Raw genomic sequence first — 21,714 nt, 5'->3', positions numbered from 1 at the left:
AACTTTACCTGGAAAGAGTGACAAATACATTACAAAAAGGTGAACCCTTCAATCTACAACAAAATCAATATTGAGGCAAAAGCTGTTACAGAAAAGCTCAGCGTAAATGATAAAGTTGAGTGCAAGGATATGTCTCATTTATTACGTTGAAATAACACAAACCTGACTTTGCAATCAATTCAAAAGTTGTTTGCCAAATTTTTTATCTGATGATAGCATGTAGCTTGAAACTGTCAGTTGTATAGCTACTGTTTTTAATTTTTTAACAAATGTGAATAAATATAAATAATTTAAAATTTATTAAAAAGAAAACTGGAAACCGGAAAAATGGAAATAATATTATTTGGGGTCATCTTTAATGTACTTTTATACGAATAAATGCATATTTCATTGTATATAATTCGTTTAGAAATCGTATACAATTTGTGTATACTCAATTAAGTGCTGCCCCCGAATAAGTGCCGCCCTGTAATAAGTGCTACACTTTTTAGGCTTCTTTTTGAATAAGCTCCACCCTCAAATAAGCACCCCTCCTTAAACTGTCAATGCGCCGCTTATTTGAAGCATTAAATTGATAATGGGGGTTCGATAAGACTAAACGTTATATTTTATAGTGGACCAATTCTTGGCCTTTTTTTGTCAAAGATATCTATTTTAAAATGACTATATTTAGTTTTCTTCTTTATCAGTTCATGATGTAGAATTTAGCATCACGTAGTTGTTTAGTAAAGCAAATGAACTTTTATTGAACAACCACAAGGTAGATAACACTAGGTTGAGGATGGCTAGTGTAAATGTTGGTACTCTGAGAGGTAGAGCAGGTGAAGTAGTTGAAATGTTAGAACGTAGATCTGTTGATATGTGTTGTGTTCAGGAAGTTAGGTGGAGAGGAGCTTCAGTGAGATTTGTGGAAGGTAGGAGGGCAAGGTATAAGCTTTTTTGGATTGGTAATAGTGATGGATATGGAGGAGTTGGCATATTCGTTGCAGAGAAGTGGGTAGAAAAAGTAATAGATGTTATGCGTGTTAATAGTCGTATTATAGTGATAAAGTTTTTGATAGGTAATAGGATTGTCACTTTTCTGTCAGTTTATGCTCCACAGTGTGGACTCAGTGAGGAAGATAAAGATAAGTTTTATGATGAGTTAATAGCAGTCACATCAAAGTTTGGAGACACTGAACTTGTCATGGTGGGCGGCGACTTTAATGGTCATGTTGGGAAGTCATCTGAAGGTTATAGAGGTGTGCATGGAGGCTATGGATTTGGGAGCAGAAATAAGGAAGGGGAGAGATTGCTTGAGTTTGGAATGGCAACGGACATGGTGGTTTGCAACACATCATTCAGTAAGAGACAGAGTAGGCTGATAACATATGAGTCAGGTGGTTGTAAGACACAGATAGATTACTTTTTGGTTAGAAAGTCAGACAAGAAAGTGGTGAAGGACGTGAAAGTTATATCGGGGAAGAGTGTGTTTCCCAGCATAGGTTGCTGGTTTGTGATATTATCTTGAAGAGTGTCAGAGAAGCCAAGAGAAAGTACAGGCCCCGTCGAAAAGTCTGGAAGCTGAAGGAAGAGATTGTAGGAAGACAATTTAGTGCAAAAGTTCAGCAGTTAGCCTACAATAGTCAATGTGATAGTGACAATGTTGAAAGTACTTGGACTACTTTGAAGAATTGTCTTCTAGAAGCTTCTGATGATACCTGTGGGTGGACGAAAGGACCAGCTAGACATAGACAGACCTGGTGGTGGAATAATGAGGTTGACCAGTGTATAAAGGAAAAGAGGAAACTTTGGAAAGAGTGGAAGTCAGGTGGTAGTAAAAATATTTACTTAGAAGCTAAGCGTCGGGCTCGTACAGCAGTGTATAAGGCAAAATCAGAAGCAGAGAGAAACAGATTTGCAGATGTGTTAAGAAGGGAAGACCAGCGCAATGAGGTATTCAAGATAGCAAAGCAAATGAAGAAGACTAATCAAGATATTGTAGGTGAGAAGTGTATACGTAATGATGAAGGTGTTTTGGCTAGCACAGAGGAGGAGAAAAGGGTAGCTTGGAAGAATCATTATCAGAGGTTGCTTAACACTGAGTTTGATTGTGACGAGGATAATTTGTCAGATGATGATGTCGTAGATGGGCCAGCCATGCAGATCAAGACAGAATGGGTAGTGGAGGCTATTAGGAAAATGAAGATTGGCAAGGCTGCAGGAGTATCAGGTATTGTTGCAGAGATGGTAAAAGCATCTGGATATATTGGAGTTGAGCTTATTACAAGTCTTGCTAACCAGATTATAAAGGATGGTGCTATTCCGAGTGAGTGGCAGTCGAGTGTAATAGTGAATTGTTTCAAGGGCAAGGGTGATGCATTAGAAAGGGGTAACTATAGAGGTTTGAAGTTGGTTGATCAAGTAATGAAAGTTATTGAAAGAGTGATTGATAAGTTACTTAGAGAAAGAATTGATATAGATAAGATGCAATTTGGTTTTGTTCCAGGGCGTGGCACTACAGATGCAATATTTTTACTCAGACAGCTTCAGGAAAAGTATTTAGGAAAGAGAAAGAATCTCTATTTTGCCTTTGTAGATTTAGAGAAAGCTTTTGATAGAGTGCCACGTAAAGTTATTTGGTGGGCTATGAGAAAATTAGGTGTGGATGAGTGGCTAGTTACGATGGTTCAGTCTATGTACAGCAATGCTAGAAGTCGTGTCAGGATTAACGATTCACTTAGTGATGAATTTAGTGTAAATGTTGGTGTACATCAGGGTTCTGTACTTAGTCCTTTGTTGTTTATTCTAGTCTTAGAAGCGCTGTCGATGGAGTTCAGAACAGGTTGCCCATGGGAGTTATTGTATGCAGATGATTTGGTTCTCATAGCAGAGTCGATGGAAGAATTAGTTGAAAAGTTTGAGAAGTGGAAGAAAGGACTAGAAGAGAAAGGGCTGAAGGTAAACACAGCAAAGTCTAAAGTCATGATAAGTAGCATTGCAGCCAAGTGTGACCTTGTAGTTGGAAAGTGGCCTTGTGGAGTTTGCAGGAAAGGGGTTGGTAGTAACTCAATTTTTTGTCAGACTTGCAAGCATTGGGTACATAAGAAGTGCAGTAGTATTAGTGGAAGGTTAAGAGCTGGCATACAGTTTGTATGCAAGCGTTGCAAAGGTGAGATTATAGAGAATGAAGTATTTCCAGCTTTAATGATGTACAACAGTGGCTCGTTAGAGATAGTTAAGAACTTCTGTTACTTAGGTGATATGTTGGGCAGTGAAGGGGGTGTTGGAAGAAGTGTTACTTGCAGGATAGGTTCTGCTTGGAAAAAGTTTAGAGAGTTACTTCCTTTATTGACTAGCAGAGTCCTGTCAATTGAGGTAAAAGGTAGGTTGTATGAGGCCTGTGTAAGAAGTGTTATGTTGTACGGTAGTGAGACATGGGCAGTGAAGCAGGAAGATCTTGACCGTTTAGAAAGGAATGATATGAGAATGGTTAGGTGGATGTGTAATGCCAGTCTGAGAGACAGAAAGAGTTCAGATGAGCTAAGAAGCAGGCTAAGTCTCTGTAGAATTAAAGATGTTATCCAGATAAGAAGGTTGAATTGGCTGGGGCACTTGGAAAGAATGGAGGAGAATAATTGGGTAAGAAAGTGTAGAGACTTGATAGTTCCTGGGGCAAAGCCCAGAGGCAGACCGAGAAAGACTTGGCAGGAGGTTATAAGGACAGACTTGATAGAGAGGAAGTTGAGTTTAGATCTAACACAGTCTAGATCAGATTGGAAGAGGGTCATTAATATACCCCGTCCAACCCATGCTAGCATGGAAAACAGACGTTAAGCCGAGAATGATGATGATGATGATGATGATGATGATGATGATGAACCAACCCAATATTGTACTTTCTTTTTCCTTCAACAGTTACAGTCATTTTGTTTGAACTATTTGCTTTTAGAAAATAGTCCAATAAGGATGAACATATGTCCAACAAGTTTTGGTTTTGCGTCTGGTTTATCAAATTTTTTGTAAACCCCAAATTTTTAGTTTTTGAATAAGCGCTGCCCTCAATTAAGCGCTGCACCAAACAAGTGGACTTTTGATTAAGTCCTGTGGTGCTTAATGGAGGATTTACGGTATATATAGCGTAAATCAATTTTATAAGCTTTCAAAGAAACATCATTTATACAGACAAATTGTCATACAAGTGTTTTTGCTAACATATTAAAACATGGATCATTGATAAAAAATATAGATAAGCCATACAATGAGTGACAACAAGCCATACAATGAGTGGCAAAGAGTGATAATAATAAAGTATATTGTTGTTTTCTATGTCCTTAACAACCTCGTGTAAACCAAGCTCAAAATAGGTATGAATTTTTCTTACTAGTTCAAAATTAATCTTTGAAGAATAGAATGTTGATTGTACTTTTATAAAAAGAATTTTGTAACGGAACTAAAGAGTGTGTATAAGTGTGAAGAGGAATGAAAGGTTGAAAGTAACTAAACTGAAAAGGGGAGATTAGTATTAAATTGGCAAGTAATGTTTGGGAAGAGAAAAGATTTTATGGGAACAGTAGGGGACTTGTTATGTTTTTAAGTTGATTTCAAAACTGTAAAGGTTGTGGTGACTTGCTTTTTATTCAGACATACAAATTATGCGCGTTTTTAAATATGTATAGCTTGTTTCTTTCTGGTAAATTTTATATAAATCTAGTTTTGTTTCTTATATGCCTTTACTTTGGTAGTTTGTTATTTAATGTAAACACTTACAGTACAGTCCGAATGTAACCTTCCGCATACGTGCAGCTAGCATAAATAATTACTTTCATAATGGACTATTGTCTTTTAGAAAAAATAATTACACTGCGAGAAAATCAGGGAAGATCAGGGAAACCTATTGTATAAATAACAATAACCTGTGTGTGAGGATGGTGAGAATACTTTGGCGCAAAGTCTATAGACAGGAGTTGATCCAGATATTTATTTTGGGCATCGATCAGAGGAAATAATTTTTTGAGAGGGTCTCTAGATGGGCTAAAATAGCCTTACCTGGAAATTATGTGCCTCAAAGGATTTCACTTCGAAGACATATTTTTTTCTCACAAAAAACAGTGTTGTTATTTTTTAAGACTTTTAATTAACAATTTTACTTTCTGTTAAGTTGGTTTGAAGTTTCTTTTTTGTTTCTTTTTTTTTCTAAAAAAATTTTTTTCCATGTTCCGGTTCCGTTAAATAAATGGGACACATAATGGTATCTACGTAGATGTATTTGTACGTTTGGGACATAGACTTATTATAAGACTGCACGAAAAACATTAAAACAACACTAACATTTTTTATTAAAATAATTTTTCAGTTTTTTTATAAGTGAAAGGAGAATAACTTGCTGTATAAGTATCCAAACAAAACAATCTTAACCTGCTGTATAACTTTCAAAACAACACTATATTCTGTATAATTCTTAAAATAGCAAAGAATAATTCTTGCCGCATAATTTTCAAAACAGCGCAAAAAAACTTCTTGCTGTATAACTATATTTTGCTAAACAAGAGAACAAATTTATTCATTTTTTTTAAGGAAGGCGCATTAATAAATTTTTTTCGCAACAAAAAAAAAATTATTAATTTTCTGTGTTTGATGTGAAAATACACAGAAAATATGGTTGTTGTAACACCCTCCTCCTTTGTAGAGACAATTATCGAAAATTGAGAATCGCATGCCTTGACAACATAAAAACACTTTTGGACATGCAAAGTGATGCTTGCCTAGCCTCTTCATTGACTAAGTTGTGGTAGAACAAGGTGAAAGAGCATTGGAGTAAATGGAAAATTAATTTCATGCCAGTATTTTAAAGTTATGCTGATAAAGTTATTTCTAAAGTTTTGCTAAGAAAAAAAGATCACAATAAAATGTTCAAAAGCATAATATTTTTTAAAAAGTCTTTTAAACAAAAAACAAGCGCATGAAACTTTTTCAACGACAATAGTTTGGTGCGTGATTTCCTTTGCGTAATGTTTGCTGAAAAAAAATGTGTAGAATAAAATGTTAAGAAATATATTTTTTATATGGACCAAGTTTGAAAGATATAAAAGAAATGATGCGAAAAAAACATTTTTAAAAACAATTTTGCCCAATTTATTTTAAACTTTCACGTAGTTAACAAATCATTAAAAATTCATTACTTGCGCTAATACCTAAGGGGATTTTATTTTCAATAAGTTTTAACAATAAAAATTGCAGTTATGAGAAAATAATTACAGTATTGTTTTATCACGAATCTTTTGTTAAATCACTCGCAATACAGCTCTCGCAAAGATCATTAAAGTAATTACAATAAACGAAAGATTAAAGGTCTTCCAACTTGCAGCAAAAGGTTTGTATAGCACATACGTGAAAGGTTATATTTAAACTGCACTGTAAGTTTATTTATTTGATGTTTACTTAAGATATTTTTTTACTGGCGAAAAGCTTTTTTTTAAATCTTAAATAACCTTATTGATCTTACCATATTGTCAGTTGGTGTCACTTGGTATCACTTGTTGTCACTCCTCATTCATTATATGGCTTGTTGACACTCGTTGTTTTCATTGTCACATGTTGTCACTTGTTGTATGGCTCTTCTTTCTTTTTATCAGCAACTTAAAACACAATCTAATATAAATTTAAACAATGTATTTTATTCTAAAATCATCAAAACAAGATTGTATAATTTTATTAAAAAATAAAAACATCTAAAATTTACAAATAAAATATGAAACTTTTTGGTAAGTAAAAAATATTATATTGTCAACAGAACATATTAAGTTTAAACAGTGCCTTTTTTGTTGTAAAATAGTCAAAACGTGATTGTGTGAAGCTTAAACAACTCTGTATTTTCTTCTAAAGTCATCAAAATGCAATCATATAAAGCTAGTATCTTTTCTTTTTTTAAAACAAACACATACAAAAATAATTAAAAACCTTTTAAGACTTTTTTAATCTTTAATTTTTATATATGGGACTTATTTTTGCAAATTTAGCCAATATTTTTTGCAAAAATAAACCTCGCAAAGTTTTTTGGGGACTCAATTTGCAAAAATAAGTCCCTTGCATAGAAAAAAATTTAATTTTTTTATTCTTTCTGTTTTAAAACATTCATCGCAAAATATTTGTTTCGTATATACCACATTCTTAAAAGTAAATTCTGCAAATATATTTTTGGGCATCTATTTGCAAAAAAAAAAATCCTGTATATAAAAATAAATCCAGCCAAAATTTTTCAATCATTAATGAAGCCACTGATGTAATATTGTTATCTCTTGGGCCAGGGGATTGTTGATTTGAGTATATATACAAAAGGGGTTCAATATGTAAACAAAGATTTTGCGAAATGTAAATGCACAGCCATTAAGCAGTTAAAATAAAGTAATTTTGATATCACTGTATAGTTCCAAATTCCTAATATTCTTTGATCGCACAACTTTAATCTCTTTTACAAGTTTAACAGAATTAATAGAATTAATAGAAGTTGTTAATACAAAACACACAGTAAAAAGTAAAATTTAAAGCTATAAACTGAGATAAAGTGTTCAAGTAAAGGGACTATAGTCAAATTGGCATTCAGAAAGCTTGTTACATTTCTAACTCTAAGCTGCTTCACAATGCATATTGTTTAAGTTACCTTATAATGCTTTTTTTTATAAACAAAGGACATATATAACATCAAAATGTCATCTTCCTACACAAGAAAGAAAGTACGACCAGCTACAGCGTCTGGCATCATTCAAAGTTCTACAATACCACATATACTTGACGACCTGCGTCCAAACACTGTGATTGGTAAAACTAAAGAAGTTGTGACAGGGTTAGAACCCACCTACATTACTGCAAACAAACAAATTGGTAATAGGTTAGGATATAACAGTGCATATACTGGTAAGCAAGTTCATGGTGGTATTGATGAGGACAGTTTTAAGGACAAGATTGGGAGGAGAGCAACTCTTGGTGCTGTTGAAAACCTTGACCTTCTTACAGAGGATAACCAACCAAAGAGGCCATTAACTGTTCGAAATAACTTGCATTCCATTAAGGTAAAGGAAAATGTGTGATAATGTAAAAAGTGAATGAATTAAAAGTTTTAACAAGAGACTTTTAACTGCTATAAATTGTATTTCTTTCATAGATTGAAGAAAGAATCACACTAGAACATTTAAATAAAATGAAAAAAGCATTTGAAGTATATATTCTTTTTGTGTACTCTATGTTTTTTTATGTTTTTTTTTAATTCGTTATAAAGGTGATTATAAAAATCATATTATAGGAAGCAGATGAAGATGGAAGTGGAACGTTAGATTTAGAAGAATTCAAAAATGTTTTCAAATATTTTCTTGGATTAAAAGGAGCTGTAAGTAAACAAGTTTGATCCAGTGCTTAATGGTTTACTTGATAATGGAATTTTATGTACTTGACAATGTTCTTTGAGGAACTGTATGGTAACAAAAAGTAGTTTTAACAAAAACTGAGTGCTGACACCTGGGAAAGAAAGTACTTTTTTAATCATATTTAATCATTATCACAAACAGTTGTTGCACTTCCATTGCATTTTCAAAATTTAATTTACTATGCTGTTATATTTATGAGTTAATGAGAGATATTAACAGGACAAAAAATGACACATCTTATAATGTAATAGTATATAATCTAATTATTAATATAAATATAATCTTATTAATATTTCTAATCCATGGATAAATCTCCTGTTTACAAAGTTTTCATTTTATGCAATGTTCTCCTTTAACCTTATTATACCTAGGCTTGTTTGGTCCATTTAACCCTGGGAGCAGGCATAAAGTGCCAGTGGGACATAAGTAAATCTTAGAAACAATATACTAAGTATTGTTGTAGAATGTTTTAATGCAACCTCATTCCAGGTAGAAAATTAATTTGATGATGTCACTGGGATTAGAAATGATGTCATACACACCTCAAATAGGCCATTTTTCCTATTTTTTAAAAAAATAATTTCTCATTGTACTACCACATTGATTATTGGTAGACATTGGGTTGTGGAACTAAAATGACACTCTTATATTAATGTTAGCACTTTTAAAAATTAACAAATATTTTCCTTCATTCCAAATACAATACCTCCACTAGTCCCAATAAAAGTTAGGAAAAGTCTCAAAATTTCAGCACTCAATAACATGCCCAACAAATGTTTTGCCTAGTTAAATAGGCCACTCAATTTATTTTCAATGCTAACATCTAAATAGTCATTTTTTTACTCCTAGAATGAACATCAAATGAAAGCTTTATTCATGAAAATAGATTCATCATCAGATGGTGAAATAAACTGGGTATTGTTTTTGTATTTTGGGATTTTGAAATGTTTAGTGTGTTATATAACTCTGATTTGTTGACATCTCCTTAAGCTCTGTAACAAGCAAAGCCTGTGTTACAGTGTGTTGTAAGGAAAACTAACCTTTATGTTATTCTCAAAAATGAAAATTATATTGGCGAGAAATTGTTCATTGACATTTTTCCTGTAAAAAAAGTATATCCAATATGTTAAGTTAAAGAAATTGTACCTGTTAGTGAATGAGTGTATGTCTTCATACTCTTCCTTCTGCAACTTTTTTTTTTAAAAAAATGATACTTTTAGCAAGCATCATTGATAGAGATTTGTTCCAGGGAATTAAAGGAAGTTTTGTTTCTGTAAATAAACCTTTTTAAAAAAATGGCTACTCTTTAATAAAAGGAAACTGAAAATAGGTGTCTATCGTCTTATGCTGCTTATAACTTTCTTTATGGTAAGCTTCATAAGTCTTGACCTGTGAGTTTTGAAATAGATACGTGCATACACTATTGCCCTGACAATTTAAGGTGCAACTGGTTGGAAGTTTTTACAGGTCAGCGTTAATGAATTATGTAATTTTTGTTAATCACATCACATGCAATCAAATTTATTATTTCTGATGTAAACAGTCTCTGGGCTACTTTATTTATGGTCACCTAAAAAACTTGTGTACTATATTTTTATCAAGGTTTGATTGCATAAAAAAGCAATAGCATTAAAATCAAATCTTAAACTATTAATATAAATTAAAAGTCATTTACTGAAACAGTTCATAAAATTTTCACTTGTGTAGGATGAGTTTTGTACGTATATGCAGCTGGAATACACTGAGAAAGAGGAATCCTATTTCAGAGCTAAAGAAGTAAGTAAAACCAGAGACATTTTAAAATTTGCCTTTAAACAATAAAACAAAATTGTTACTTTACTATGGTTACACTTTTTAAAAGTTTGTACTTTTTTTGCCTAAGCATGATTCACCTAGTTTTTCAAGAATGAACTGTAGGTATACTGATACCATTTTCTTTTAGACAGCATTTTATCTTCCTGCCACTGTTGAAAACTCTCCACATCGCGATACAGTATTGCGCGTAACTCATACCAGTGATAACACATTCTTAACCATTGGACAAGTAATTTATTTTACTTACTTCTATATTTTGCCAATTGGATTGTAAGTATTTCAAAACTGTACGTCAGAATATTTTGGGCTGATTTTGTTGTCATGCCATATAATAATTTTGCTTTTTAATTTCCTTTTAGGATGGCTTTGTTTCATTTTGGACACCAAATATGGTGTTTAAAAGAACGAAGCAGGTACAAAGTTAACTGTTATAGGTCATGTTCATGATTGAAATTGTTGCATTAATTTTTACGTGATGCATTTTAAAAATCAGCAGTTATAATACTTACTACAAAAAAAACATTCAGCTCCAGGTCATAAAGACAAATTAGATATAAGCAAAGAAAAATACTATTTGCTTGCAAATTTATATAATGAATTTTAATCTGTTACTTAAGGTAACAGCCATTTTGACACACACTCACTATATTTGAATTATCTCCAAGTCACTAAATGATTTTCTTTTGAAAAATAAATTCTCTACAGCAAGCCCTAGTGGGGGATAGGAGTCGAAGCCCAAGGAGGCTCCTTAATTTCAGCAATTTCCAGTGCCTTAAACAGCTAAAATAGTGTTATTTAACGAAATAAACATGGAGGCAACACTGCTAAGAATTTGATCGTTTGTTTTCCTGCTTTTTGAATTTGATTCAAGGACGGCATTAAGTAGAAAATGAAGACTGGTATGCTATTTTCTTATAAAATACTGCAATAGTTTTAAACCAGAAGCAGTAAACATTATTAAGAAAATTGTCATTTTGAAAATTCAAGTGAAATTCATTTTTTGGGCGTCTGAGTTTAGGCACCCATGCTAGTCTACTGGTATCGAATTCCTACTGTATATGTCTCTGACCATATCCTTCAAATGTATGGAATTGCGCAAATTTTTTCACCTTATCAAAGTGCTTTTTTATCTTTATTTTTTGTCTTTTTGTTCATAAGGTGATTACTGTCTATTCATATTACCTTCTGTAAAAATTTGCTTATTTAAACTGTTTGTATTGATGGTAATAATTTTTTTTTTGAGAACTAAATAAACAACTTTTTACATTTCAGGTGGAAAGTGGAAGTAAAAAGAGCAAGTGGATTACTGATTTTATTTCAATGCCACAATATAATAAATTCATCATTGCTACCGGGTATACAATGTTGTTCAACGTTTTATTTTTATCTGTTGTCTTTTAAGACAGGTTTATTTTCGGGGAACTGAAGTTTTCTTATTTTGTCAGTCTCTAAATTTTGAATAGTTCTTCTTCATAATGACATAACATTGTTCTACGTTTTAGTGATAGGGAAATTCAATTTCATGAGCTATCGACATTTGAAGCTTACTGCCAAATCAGTGGTTTGGAAACGGTTCCATTGACGTTGGATTACTGGTATGGTCCTTGTTTAAACCTCATCTGTCTGGGCACAACTTATTTTGTATGGGGCTTTTTTATTGCTCTTACAATCTTCGAAGAAACTCTTAAAAGGACGTATGTTGAATAAACTTCTCGCCTACAGAATTAAACTAAATTGAAGTGGATATGTTGTGAAAGCTTAATTTCCGGATGATTAGTGGTGTTGTTGTACCTTTAGTAGATGTATACACAAGAAGCTCGAGAACATGTTAAAAATAATGAAATGTTAATCTTTGACTCTCAAACTCTAATGGTGCAAGAATTACCTCTTAAAAGTACAATATTTTCATTTTAAAAAAATATTCTATCAGTGATTACATTTTTAATGTTAAAAAAATTTAAAAATATTTTTAAAAAATATCCCTTTTGGGTTTTACGTATCCTTACCAACATCTTGCATCCCCTTACCATTAATGAAGTAATAGTTTTTTTCAATAAAGAATTTTTATTAGTGTCTGTACATATTTTTATCTAAGGAATAGTATAATCGAACATGGCGTGCCTAAAGTATTTAATTTCTATTAGTTTGAAGCTCAAACTGTAATAAAAATAACATCATTAACGTGTTAGTCAATTGTTTATTATTCCCCATAATTATCTGCTAGGTTATATCCAAATGTCTTATCTTTGCTGTAAAGCACATCTTTAAGTAGAAATTGTAAATTTATAAATCTTTGTGCAATAATTATTAAACATGTTTGACAGTTTTACAGGGTCGGATGATTGTTTATTGCTGTATGGTGATTGTGAAGTAAGTATTATCAAAACACATTTTTTGACGTACGGTGGATAGTGACTTCTTTATTTTTAGACAAGACCTTTTCTCATTTGTCCTGTTTCTTTCCCCCGTTCCTTTCCCTCCCTATTTCATAGATAACATTCTATGTTTACTTTTAGGTAAAATTATTTTCTACTTAACTAGTTATTTATTTTTTTAAATATTTCAATTTATTATCCTTATATATATTTTAGGGGTGCGTCACTATATTTGTGATAAAAAATGTCGGAGAAATGTTACGGTATGTCATAGCAGAATTAATGTCCACAATTTTTCCTTCAAAATAAATGAATTGAAAATGTTTATGGATTGTTTCAGGTCATGGAAAAAGATGCCTAAAGTGGAAGGGATAGCAAGTATAAGTATTGACAGGTAGGTCTGTTATCATGGTGTTTATATTGTGATCAGTGCATTTTTAACCATCAACTGGATCTTCTTTTTGACTGTTATATAAACACGAATCATATAAAAGTGAGGATATCTGTATTTTTTAGTGTCTGTATGTCAGAAAACGTCAAGTTTGTGAGGTAAGTGTTTTACTATATTACTAGAATAGATCAACCTTCTCCTAACTTATTGCATAAAAAGAAGAAAACCTCTTCCCAAGTTAACCTTCCCTATACGCAATTTGTTTACTATGCAATGTATTCTAATCTTAGATGGAAAGTTCACAATGATTGGGTTCAAGAAGTAAGTTACCATTGAAAAATAGGTCTTGTTAATACTTTTCTTGAAGAGTCTTATTTTAACTTCCATTTCTAATGACTAGAATTCTAACATGTTTCTATCTTAAAGTTCTTTGTCTTAAAATCTTTTGTGAATTTTAATTCTATAGTATTCCTCGGTTTTGTAATAATAATTTTACTATACTAGAGCTTTCTTGATGTTTTGTTACAAGCACTATGAGAAAAGTTACTTTTATACTAAAATAAAAGCTTGTTTTTGTTTAAGCTGCATTATTATCATTCGATTCGTAGCGTGATCTCTTGCTCAACTGACACCAGTCATTCATTGGTTATTGGTATGTTTTCTTCATTATTTCAATCATGAGAAATTCTAATTATCTGTGACTAAAACATCGAATTCGTTACAATGCAAATCGGCAGAAACTTTTGGTAAACTTTCTAACAACATCAATGTTTGAAAGTTTATAAACAAAATCCAGCCAAGGACCGACTATTTTAATTTAATTTTATGCTGTGATAAAAGAATACATGTGGAGGTTTAATCCTTGAAGTTTTTAAAAATAACTTCGCGAATGTTTTTGTTTTTAAAAAATGCACAAAAATATTGTGGAAGTTTCCATCCATGAAAGAAGGTTAACTTTTTACCTGTAAGTCTAATGCATGTTATTGTGATGTATGGTTAATTTGTTTTTTTGTGTGACAGGTCAAGCATTAGGAAGTACATATGTTTCAAACCAATCCAAATTACAAGCCACCATTTCCACAATGAAGGAGGTACATTTAAAAAGAAGGTTGGCTGCTGATGAAACAGTTTTTCGAATTTATAAAGGTGTCAAAACATTTGATTTCAGTAAAATGAAGAATGTTTTGGTGACTGGAGGTGAGTTAGAACACAGTGTGGTGTGATGCAAAGTAGAGCTGGTTTTTTTTCTTCGTCAAACTGTGTAAATGCGTGAATACTTAAATAACTAATAAAATGGTAATATAATTTTGTAGTGTTCTAGTCATGTTGGTCTTTATAAGATACACTCTTTTCTAAATATATCTGAGATTTTTATTGACTTTTTTTCTGCATTTTCCACAGAAATACTCTTACTCTAGAGCACCAAATATTTTTTTTACTTTGAAAAAACAGAATCAAGAACGATATTGTGGCAAAATAATTCAACCATTAAGCCTTTTCCCTGAAGTATAAATGTTGTTCATTTTCGAACCCTCCATTGTTCCAACCCTTCAAGTATTAATTTTCAACCCCCCCTCCCCCTTTTCCATTCCTGTTTACTCCCACTGCACCTTCCATTTATTATACACTCAAGGATATTAAAATACATATCATCTTTGTCAAAATCGGTTGTAGGAATGGATCGTTTAATTCGTCTGTGGAATCCATATGTACCAACGTAAGTTCTTTGTGCACTTCAAAACGTTTAGTTAAACTGCTTAAAATATATAATTCAGCAACACGGTTTTTGTATTCAAAACAGGAAACCAATTGGAATTTTGCGTGGACACGTCACACCTATATTTTATTTATTTATTGTGGAAGAAGACAATCGATTGTTTAGTATATCCAATGATAAAACTGTCAAGGTACATTTTACTAACTTTGAACTTATTTAACAATGATTTTGAGTAAAGTATAGTTCTAATGTCTTATTGCTACAACTGTAGGTTTGGGATATTCATGATCAAGCTTGTCTTGTAACAGTTACTCCGAAATCACATCTTATAAAAGGAGATTTAACAGGTGGAGTGTTCTGCTTCTTTCTTATCTTGTATGTTTCACAATTTTTTTCAAATATTTTGTGTATTTGCATCTTTTTCTTCTTAGCTGTTCATTACAATCCAATATCACGTGGTTTGGCTTTAGCAACAGATCATATAGCACTTCTGCGTTTAAAAAACAAGTATAACATTATCTCTTTTATGTGGGGTTTTTTAATAAGGACTGGAAATGAATGTGTTCTTATTTAGTTAATGTTTGTTTTAGCAAGATTTTTATTCTGTGCTCGGTACTTGGATTCATATCTGTGCACTAGGTAATAATTTTTATCATAGGCCACTCTCCATGCAGTTAACAACGACGCACAAAGAAGCAGTCACCACATGTTGTTATAACAGTAGCTTCAATCACGTCGTAACTGCCTCAGAAAACTCTGTCATTAAAGTTTGGGATGTCGAGAATGGTGGTCAAGTTTTTGAATATTCCAAAGCACATGGTGCAATGTCAATAACAGCAATGTGCTTCGACTCTACCCAGAGAAGGTAAGTCCCGAAGACACCTATTATTTCATTTATTTATATATTTTTTATTTAATTTAATAGTTGAAAGAAAGAGGCGTTTAAAAATGTTAAAGATAAAAATTTGTTTAAAATTAATCTTTGTAATTTTGGAAAGTGGACAAACACATAATCACACATAAAATTATAGCATTAACCCTCGTCGAAGTAACTTTCATTAATTCATGCTAACAGGCGGACAAAATAGCGATGCAAGAAATATGTACGACGGCAATCCCCCGTATAATTTTGCATGGCCTAACAGCCAGTATATATCTATATAACAATCTTTTAGACTTGTGACAGGGGGACGAGACGGTAAAATAAAAATATGGAATTACAATAATGGCCAGTGCTTGAATACACTGCAAACAGGTATATAGAAAAGTGACTGTTTAAGTTCCTTTGTGACTTTTTAACGTTACTTCTTTTTTTCTTTTTTCTTTTTTCAGAGGGAGAGTCGGGTGCGTGTCTGTGTTCTTTATTTGTGCAGTGGTAAAACTTTATCACAGCACCAGTAACTTTTCATCGCTTTAATCGACCTTTGTGTGATTCACTAAATTTGAAAATAACGGTCTGTTTTGCACCAACTCAAGAACAACTCAAGTCATTTCTAAAGTTTCTACAACATGATATTTCTCTTTGTAGACGAAAACTCAAAAGAAGTATCTTCCTTGGTTTATTTTACTATCAATAAAAACAGGTATTTGTTTGTTAGTTACTGTTTAGTTTGTTAATTACTGTCTGAAAGAAGACTATTCTGCTATGTGTAGAAAAGGAGAAGTTAAAATCTGCTCTAATGTAGAGTTTGTTCAAACGTTATCTTGTGCAAGAATAGCCATAAAGAAGGAAGATTCTTATAATAATTCATGGTTGCATTCAAAACAGGGAATTTAGTGTTTTTTTAATTCGATCAATGAAAATAAGAAAAAAAGAAGGATTTGACTTGAGAGCAAGGAATTACTGTTTAGTTTTAAAGTGGTATGTGTTGTATATACAGTTGAACTCATGTCATTCTAACTCTTATAATTCAAAAGATCATTCAAATCGAACAGATTATCCAAACAAATTTTGATATCTCAAGATGATTCGAATTACATGCGTTCAACCGTACCCAGTTACCAAATACTAACTTTTAAATGAAAAAAATAGCACGCGAAATTCAACAAATTTAGCTTGTGGGTATTTGTGGGATATTTTTCTTCTAAGTTTGTTAGTTTTCATCACGAAAATCAAGAAAAATCCGGGGAAAATGTCAAAAAAATCAAAACCCTGTAATTGTTTAAAAAAAGGGTTTAACTTCGTGAAATTTTATGGACTTCTGTTTTTAGTATGTAACTTTTATTTTCAGATATATTGTCTCGGTTGGTTGGGATCGCAGGATCAATTTATATTCTGATGACCAAAATATTTTACATCATATTAAAAACCCGTACATCAGATGGCCAGATGATGTTCCGGTATGCAGAAACAGAATCTTAATTTTCTTACGTCATCATGATGTTAGTAACTTTTACTCTCCATTGTAGAGTCGTGCTCACAAAGAAGATATACTGTGTATTTCGTACTCTCCACCGCATTTTCTCGCGACTTCCAGTTACGATGGAGAAGTAAGTAACGCTCTTTGAAGTTAGAACTGTTACGATATGAGATTTACATTGTTTTTCATCGCCATCTTTTTTCCTGTAGGTGCTAATCTGGAATGTCACATCAGGAAGAATATTTTGTAGGCTGCGCACCAGTGAAATGGAAAATGCATCTCATGTTGAGCTGTGTAAGATATGTGATGTTATGTTATGCCATAAGATATGTGATGTTATGTTATGCTTATAAATGGCGGCTCCACAAGCATGGTAGTTTTGACTCAAAATGGATTTAAATGTTGGCCAATATTTTATTTGTTTTCTTCTTGTTGTATTTTTACTTCGTCAACGTGTCAACGAGACATCAAACAGGCAAAACTGTGCAAAGATGTTGAAAATATCAGTCACCATGAAGACTGAATAAATTTTAGCCTAAAACTGTATTTAGGTCACATTTTTTTATGTCTGTGTTTTCTTTTTTCTGCTTCAGTATCTGGCGATTTGTCAGTTAGCAAAGTATTATTTCTTCCCAAACGTTCGCAAAACAGACAGTCTGCATCTTTGGTAACAAATGGGCCTAAAGGTATGTTATATATGTAAATTTTTTTATTCGTTTTAGTGTTACAGCTATCAATTGTTTTTGTTTTCATAGAACAATTACCTTCTAATTTCATGGTCATGAATTTTTGCATTATATTGCATTATATTCACTGAAAGAGAACAGCCGAGAGATAAATTCTCATTAAATTCTTTTTTTTGTTTAGCACAAATTAATTTCTGGAATATATTTGATTCGAACAAGCCTTATGCAACCTTTTATATCGTAAGTTGAAATGACGTTTTTTTATTCTAGCCAAGTGAATGAACTTAAAGGAAAAACATTTTTGTCACCTTTTTACGACTCAAATGTCGTTTTCACAAAAATGCGTTTTTTGCCTTCTTTTTCCAAAATCTTAAAAAAGTTCCGGCCCATATTTTATGCCACTTTCTCCATAATACCTTGAGTTGATTAATTTTTGCAAAGACTTTGAATGTTGCGATATTTCGCAAAGATTTTTTTTCGCGAATAAACCACTTGTTTTCACTTTTTCTCAATTTTTATTTATTTCAAACCAATTTAATGAAATAAGGTAGCTTTTATTTTAACTTGCTCAAATCATAGAGGCTGGTCATTATTTTAACCAACTACAAAAAAAAAATTTACCGAGTAAAAGTACTTTTGTTTTTCCACAAAGTTTCGCGAAGTTAATTTCCTTTCTTGTAATTTTACGAAGATTTATTTTCGCGAATTGACTTTTCCGAGAATTTTCGCACAAAAGAATTTTCGCGAATACGGATGAAATTCGCGAAAATTAATCGCGAAATGTAACAAGTAGGTACTTTGAGAAAATGAACCTCCTGTATTGTTTCACTGGAGTCTTAAGTTTATGAATGTGGAATTAGGGTGTCTAACCATGGAGGTTTAAAAAGAACCTCCTTGGTCTAACAGACCCTAAATACCCTGAGAAATTTTGTAAAAAACAGTTTGCCAAAACTATTTGAATAAACTATATGTAAATTACTTAATAAATGATGGCAGTTTTAATATAGTCTTCCATGTTAAGATTTTAAAAGTAAAAATTTAAGACACTGAAAAATCAAACAAAAACCCTGAAAAAAAATCAAACAAAACCCCTGAAAGTGTCGATATCACTCAGTAAATTAACCTGAATGACTTTCAATTTGATACAATAAATTCGCTACACATCCTGTAAATACGTGGGAGCGAAAGCCACATATACTATTTTACCCAGCAGATCGCTTAAAAGAAAAAACTCGCAAAAATGATCCAACTATTATATCACAAAATTAAAAAGCTTGCCAACATTTTTGCAAAGATACTTACCGTAATATACTTTACCAGTTCCCAAGTAGCAGACAATACAAGGATGATCAAGATTTTGTTTTTCATATTTACTTAGAACGAAAAGAGAGTGGTTTCTTCTATGATTACCAACAAAGACAATCAACTATTGTTTACTGCGGATGAAAAAGGTTAGTTTTGCTTGAAACAGCCTGTGAGCAAGGATCTTGTTGTGTTAAAGAGGGTGTGAACAGGACTATTTATTTATAAAATGTGAGCCAGTTTATAACTGGGTTTATAGCTGGAACAGTTTCCGTCTTTTTATTTTGTTTAAATTTTAATCGCTGATGTTTTTACTTCTACTAACAACTTTAGATATACGTTTTTTGCTGTCCTTTATCTGTTCTTTTAAGTGTCGGGATTAGGAATAAAGATTTTCTAAAAAATTGTTTATAATGCTAAGAATATGTGGAAGTGCTCTATATGTTGTTTTTCAACAAAGTTCTAAATGCGAAACTATTATTTTCTAGGATTTTCAATGTTTTCTTTGCAAATTTATTTCTGCTATTAACTAATTTACAATTCTTTAGGATATATCATGGCATGGGACATAGAAAATTATTGTTTAAACGGAACAGAAAGCAAACCTCCAGAAGGTACATATAAATTGTCTTTGCATTATTCTCCCTCTTGATTTAAGGTTTCTATGTAATACAACCACGCCCTCCCCAAACAAAACACCCGCCAGTTTTTATAATATTTTGATTTTTGTTTATTTTAGTGTACAGTAGTTGGAGGGCACATATTCAATGTGTTTCCTGGTATGTTTTGATACGTTTTTGTTTGTTTGACTATTATGTTAGTTGTCTTCCTTTATCTTTTTTTCTGTTTTAGCTTATGTTTTGTTGAAGAGCATCAATGTCTCCTTACTTCGTCACTTGATTGCACTGTCAGACTGTGGACTTTAAATGGACATTTCATTGGTAGGAAAGTAAAATTAGTTTGCGGATTTTATTTCAATCTGATTTTTAACCGTCATAAATAATTTTCTTTATATGTTAGGTACATTCGGACAACCAAAAATGTGGGACATATATGACGCATCCACTTTTCAACATCCTATGGCTCCCTACGATGTTTTAATGGATCCTGGTAGCCTGCCAGAAATTTCTGCTGAAATTATTTCCGCTGAAAGCGATGATGAAGTCACTGCTGAGGTAAGAAAATCCAGAAATATTGGATTTCTGAAAACTTAATATTTTAGATGTATTTGGACAGCGTTTTTTTAAATACATCTCCTAAAGATTATACGATGAAAACTACTACTTTGTTCTATTAATATCCGAAAAAAAATTATTTCAGGAAAATGGTACAGATAAAAAATCATACTCAACTGATAAGAAAAAGACGTAAGTAGTTTACTATAGTATGATTGAGGATTACATTGTGGTGTCTTTAACGGTTTGTTTTCTCTGTTGCCAGCTCTGAAGACATCGATGTCAAGGCGTTACTGGAATCTTCCATAGAAAATGGAAAAACATGTGGAAAAAGGTAAAACGTGGAAACGTTTAGTAAAAACTTTCTTGTTCCGATGGCTTTTCAGACGAATTGCACATTAGCTAGGATGGTCTTTTTTCATTTAAAATGTGCAGTCGTCTGTCTAAATTTTTGAGATACAATAAATTCGCAAAATTTCGGACAATTTTATTTTTGGACTGAATATTTAATTGTCCGAATTTTTATGCGTTCGATTTTTTTAATGTCCGAACTTTTTAATTAGCCTAAAAATCAAAAATTTCCTTAATAGTGCGGTTTTTAGTCTTTATTTTTAATAAAAATGAAGAAAATAAATAAATAAATTTTTCACACGCTTTTTACGTGATGATGCGATTTATTTTTTATCATCATTATTATCATCATCAATAAATACAATTAAGTCTTTGTTCTTTTTTCATCTTCCTTACAACTGTACTTTAACATCTGCTATCAGATATTTGATTTTAGAGATATTATAGTGATAAATATTAAAATTAATTTTGTTAAAGCATTAAATTTGTCCGAAATTTTTAGGTCTTTCTCGAAGTTAAAGACCAAAGTCAAGTAGAAATTCTCCTTCTGTAAAAAGATTTCCTTATTTTCATTTTTTTTCGCCATTTTACATTTTCCTATTTTTCAGATTACGTCACGCGAAACTGAAATCCCAAGAGAAAGAATCATCAACAAGCGGAGCACAGCAGTTAAGTGGAACTTGCGCGTACAAATTTCTTCGATATCACGAACTGGAAGAAGTACCTCCCGTGTTAGAATCGTGACAAAAAATGTTATGTATTACTTGAGTGAGAAAATGAAGAATTAAAAAGATATAGGTATAAGATACCTCAACATACTTAACATGTTTTGCAAATGTTTGTGTAGAACAACTCTCGCGATCAGCCTCATTGTGGGTAAAGAAAGATCGTACTTCAGTTTTAAACATCTGTTAAAAAATTTAATGACATTCTTGTAAAAGAAATATGAATAACTTGTTTACTTGGTTACTAGTGTCCAGTATTCTGGAAAACTGAAACATTTTGAGGAATAATTTTGACCATTTTCCAGGCTTTTGTTTCTCCTTTATCTACAAAACTTTTTTTTATCAAGAAATCGATGTTATCAAGGATTTTATATAATGCTGAAAATGGCTTGTCGAAAGCATATTGGGATATCATTAA

At 32.0% G+C, this 21,714-nt stretch overlaps 3 protein-coding genes across 5 annotated transcripts in view; all 3 read left to right on the top strand.

The window, feature by feature from the left end:
* LOC130654799 (WD repeat-containing protein 64-like) overlaps positions 1–21,598 on the top strand; it is a 22,074-nt gene extending 476 nt beyond the window's left edge. The window contains exons 1-37 of one of the 3 annotated variants that reach the window (XM_057457431.1): positions 6,657–6,743; positions 7,668–8,048; positions 8,141–8,194; positions 8,279–8,362; positions 9,249–9,314; positions 10,107–10,175; positions 10,342–10,443; positions 10,574–10,627; positions 11,487–11,569; positions 11,717–11,809; positions 12,539–12,584; positions 12,806–12,852; positions 12,930–12,983; positions 13,106–13,138; positions 13,271–13,301; positions 13,563–13,632; positions 14,001–14,177; positions 14,655–14,697; positions 14,782–14,887; positions 14,969–15,044; positions 15,129–15,204; positions 15,356–15,562; positions 15,873–15,952; positions 16,226–16,280; positions 16,929–17,037; positions 17,107–17,187; positions 17,267–17,351; positions 17,651–17,743; positions 17,925–17,983; positions 19,122–19,194; positions 19,594–19,659; positions 19,785–19,824; positions 19,898–19,986; positions 20,066–20,220; positions 20,366–20,412; positions 20,486–20,554; positions 21,180–21,598. In XM_057457431.1, the coding sequence (XP_057313414.1) occupies positions 7,686–8,048; positions 8,141–8,194; positions 8,279–8,362; positions 9,249–9,314; positions 10,107–10,175; positions 10,342–10,443; positions 10,574–10,627; positions 11,487–11,569; positions 11,717–11,809; positions 12,539–12,584; positions 12,806–12,852; positions 12,930–12,983; positions 13,106–13,138; positions 13,271–13,301; positions 13,563–13,632; positions 14,001–14,177; positions 14,655–14,697; positions 14,782–14,887; positions 14,969–15,044; positions 15,129–15,204; positions 15,356–15,562; positions 15,873–15,952; positions 16,226–16,280; positions 16,929–17,037; positions 17,107–17,187; positions 17,267–17,351; positions 17,651–17,743; positions 17,925–17,983; positions 19,122–19,194; positions 19,594–19,659; positions 19,785–19,824; positions 19,898–19,986; positions 20,066–20,220; positions 20,366–20,412; positions 20,486–20,554; positions 21,180–21,315 (3,171 nt within the window). In that variant the 5' untranslated portion in view covers positions 6,657–6,743; positions 7,668–7,685 and the 3' untranslated portion in view covers positions 21,316–21,598. Of the gene's footprint in view, positions 1–6,656; positions 6,744–7,667; positions 8,049–8,140; positions 8,195–8,278; positions 8,363–9,248; positions 9,315–10,106; positions 10,176–10,225; positions 10,485–10,573; positions 10,628–11,486; positions 11,570–11,716; positions 11,810–12,538; positions 12,585–12,805; positions 12,853–12,929; positions 12,984–13,105; positions 13,139–13,270; positions 13,302–13,562; positions 13,633–14,000; positions 14,178–14,654; positions 14,698–14,781; positions 14,888–14,968; positions 15,045–15,128; positions 15,205–15,355; positions 15,563–15,872; positions 15,953–16,225; positions 16,281–16,928; positions 17,038–17,106; positions 17,188–17,266; positions 17,352–17,650; positions 17,744–17,924; positions 17,984–19,121; positions 19,195–19,593; positions 19,660–19,784; positions 19,825–19,897; positions 19,987–20,065; positions 20,221–20,365; positions 20,413–20,485; positions 20,555–21,179 lie in introns of those variants that run through there. The other 2 variants (XM_057457430.1, XM_057457432.1) reach the window with 2 other exon arrangements.
* LOC130654802 (uncharacterized) lies at positions 2,383–4,019 on the top strand. The gene has a single exon (XM_057457438.1). The coding sequence runs from the start codon at positions 2,407–2,409 to the stop codon at positions 3,814–3,816; it is 1,410 nt and encodes a 469-aa protein (XP_057313421.1). The 5' UTR covers positions 2,383–2,406; the 3' UTR covers positions 3,817–4,019.
* LOC130654804 (DCN1-like protein 5) overlaps positions 11,222–21,714 on the top strand; it is a 30,623-nt gene continuing 20,130 nt past the window's right edge. Inside the window, exon 1 of the mRNA XM_057457441.1 lies at positions 11,222–11,231. The gene's annotated coding sequence lies outside the window, so the exon portion shown is untranslated. The remainder of the gene's footprint in view (positions 11,232–21,714) is intronic.

Source organism: Hydractinia symbiolongicarpus, chromosome 8, assembly GCF_029227915.1.
Source record: "Hydractinia symbiolongicarpus strain clone_291-10 chromosome 8, HSymV2.1, whole genome shotgun sequence".
In the NCBI taxonomy this organism is placed as follows: domain Eukaryota; kingdom Metazoa; phylum Cnidaria; class Hydrozoa; order Anthoathecata; family Hydractiniidae; genus Hydractinia; species Hydractinia symbiolongicarpus.
Note: the sequence above shows the minus strand (reverse complement) of the source record. Positions and strands in the feature narration are given on the sequence as shown.

What these genes read in the sequence shown, in the direction of transcription:
- LOC130654802 (XM_057457438.1), top strand. Translation starts at nt 2,407, where the DNA reads ATGAAAGTTATTGAAAGAGTGATTGATAAGTTACTTAGAGAAAGAATT.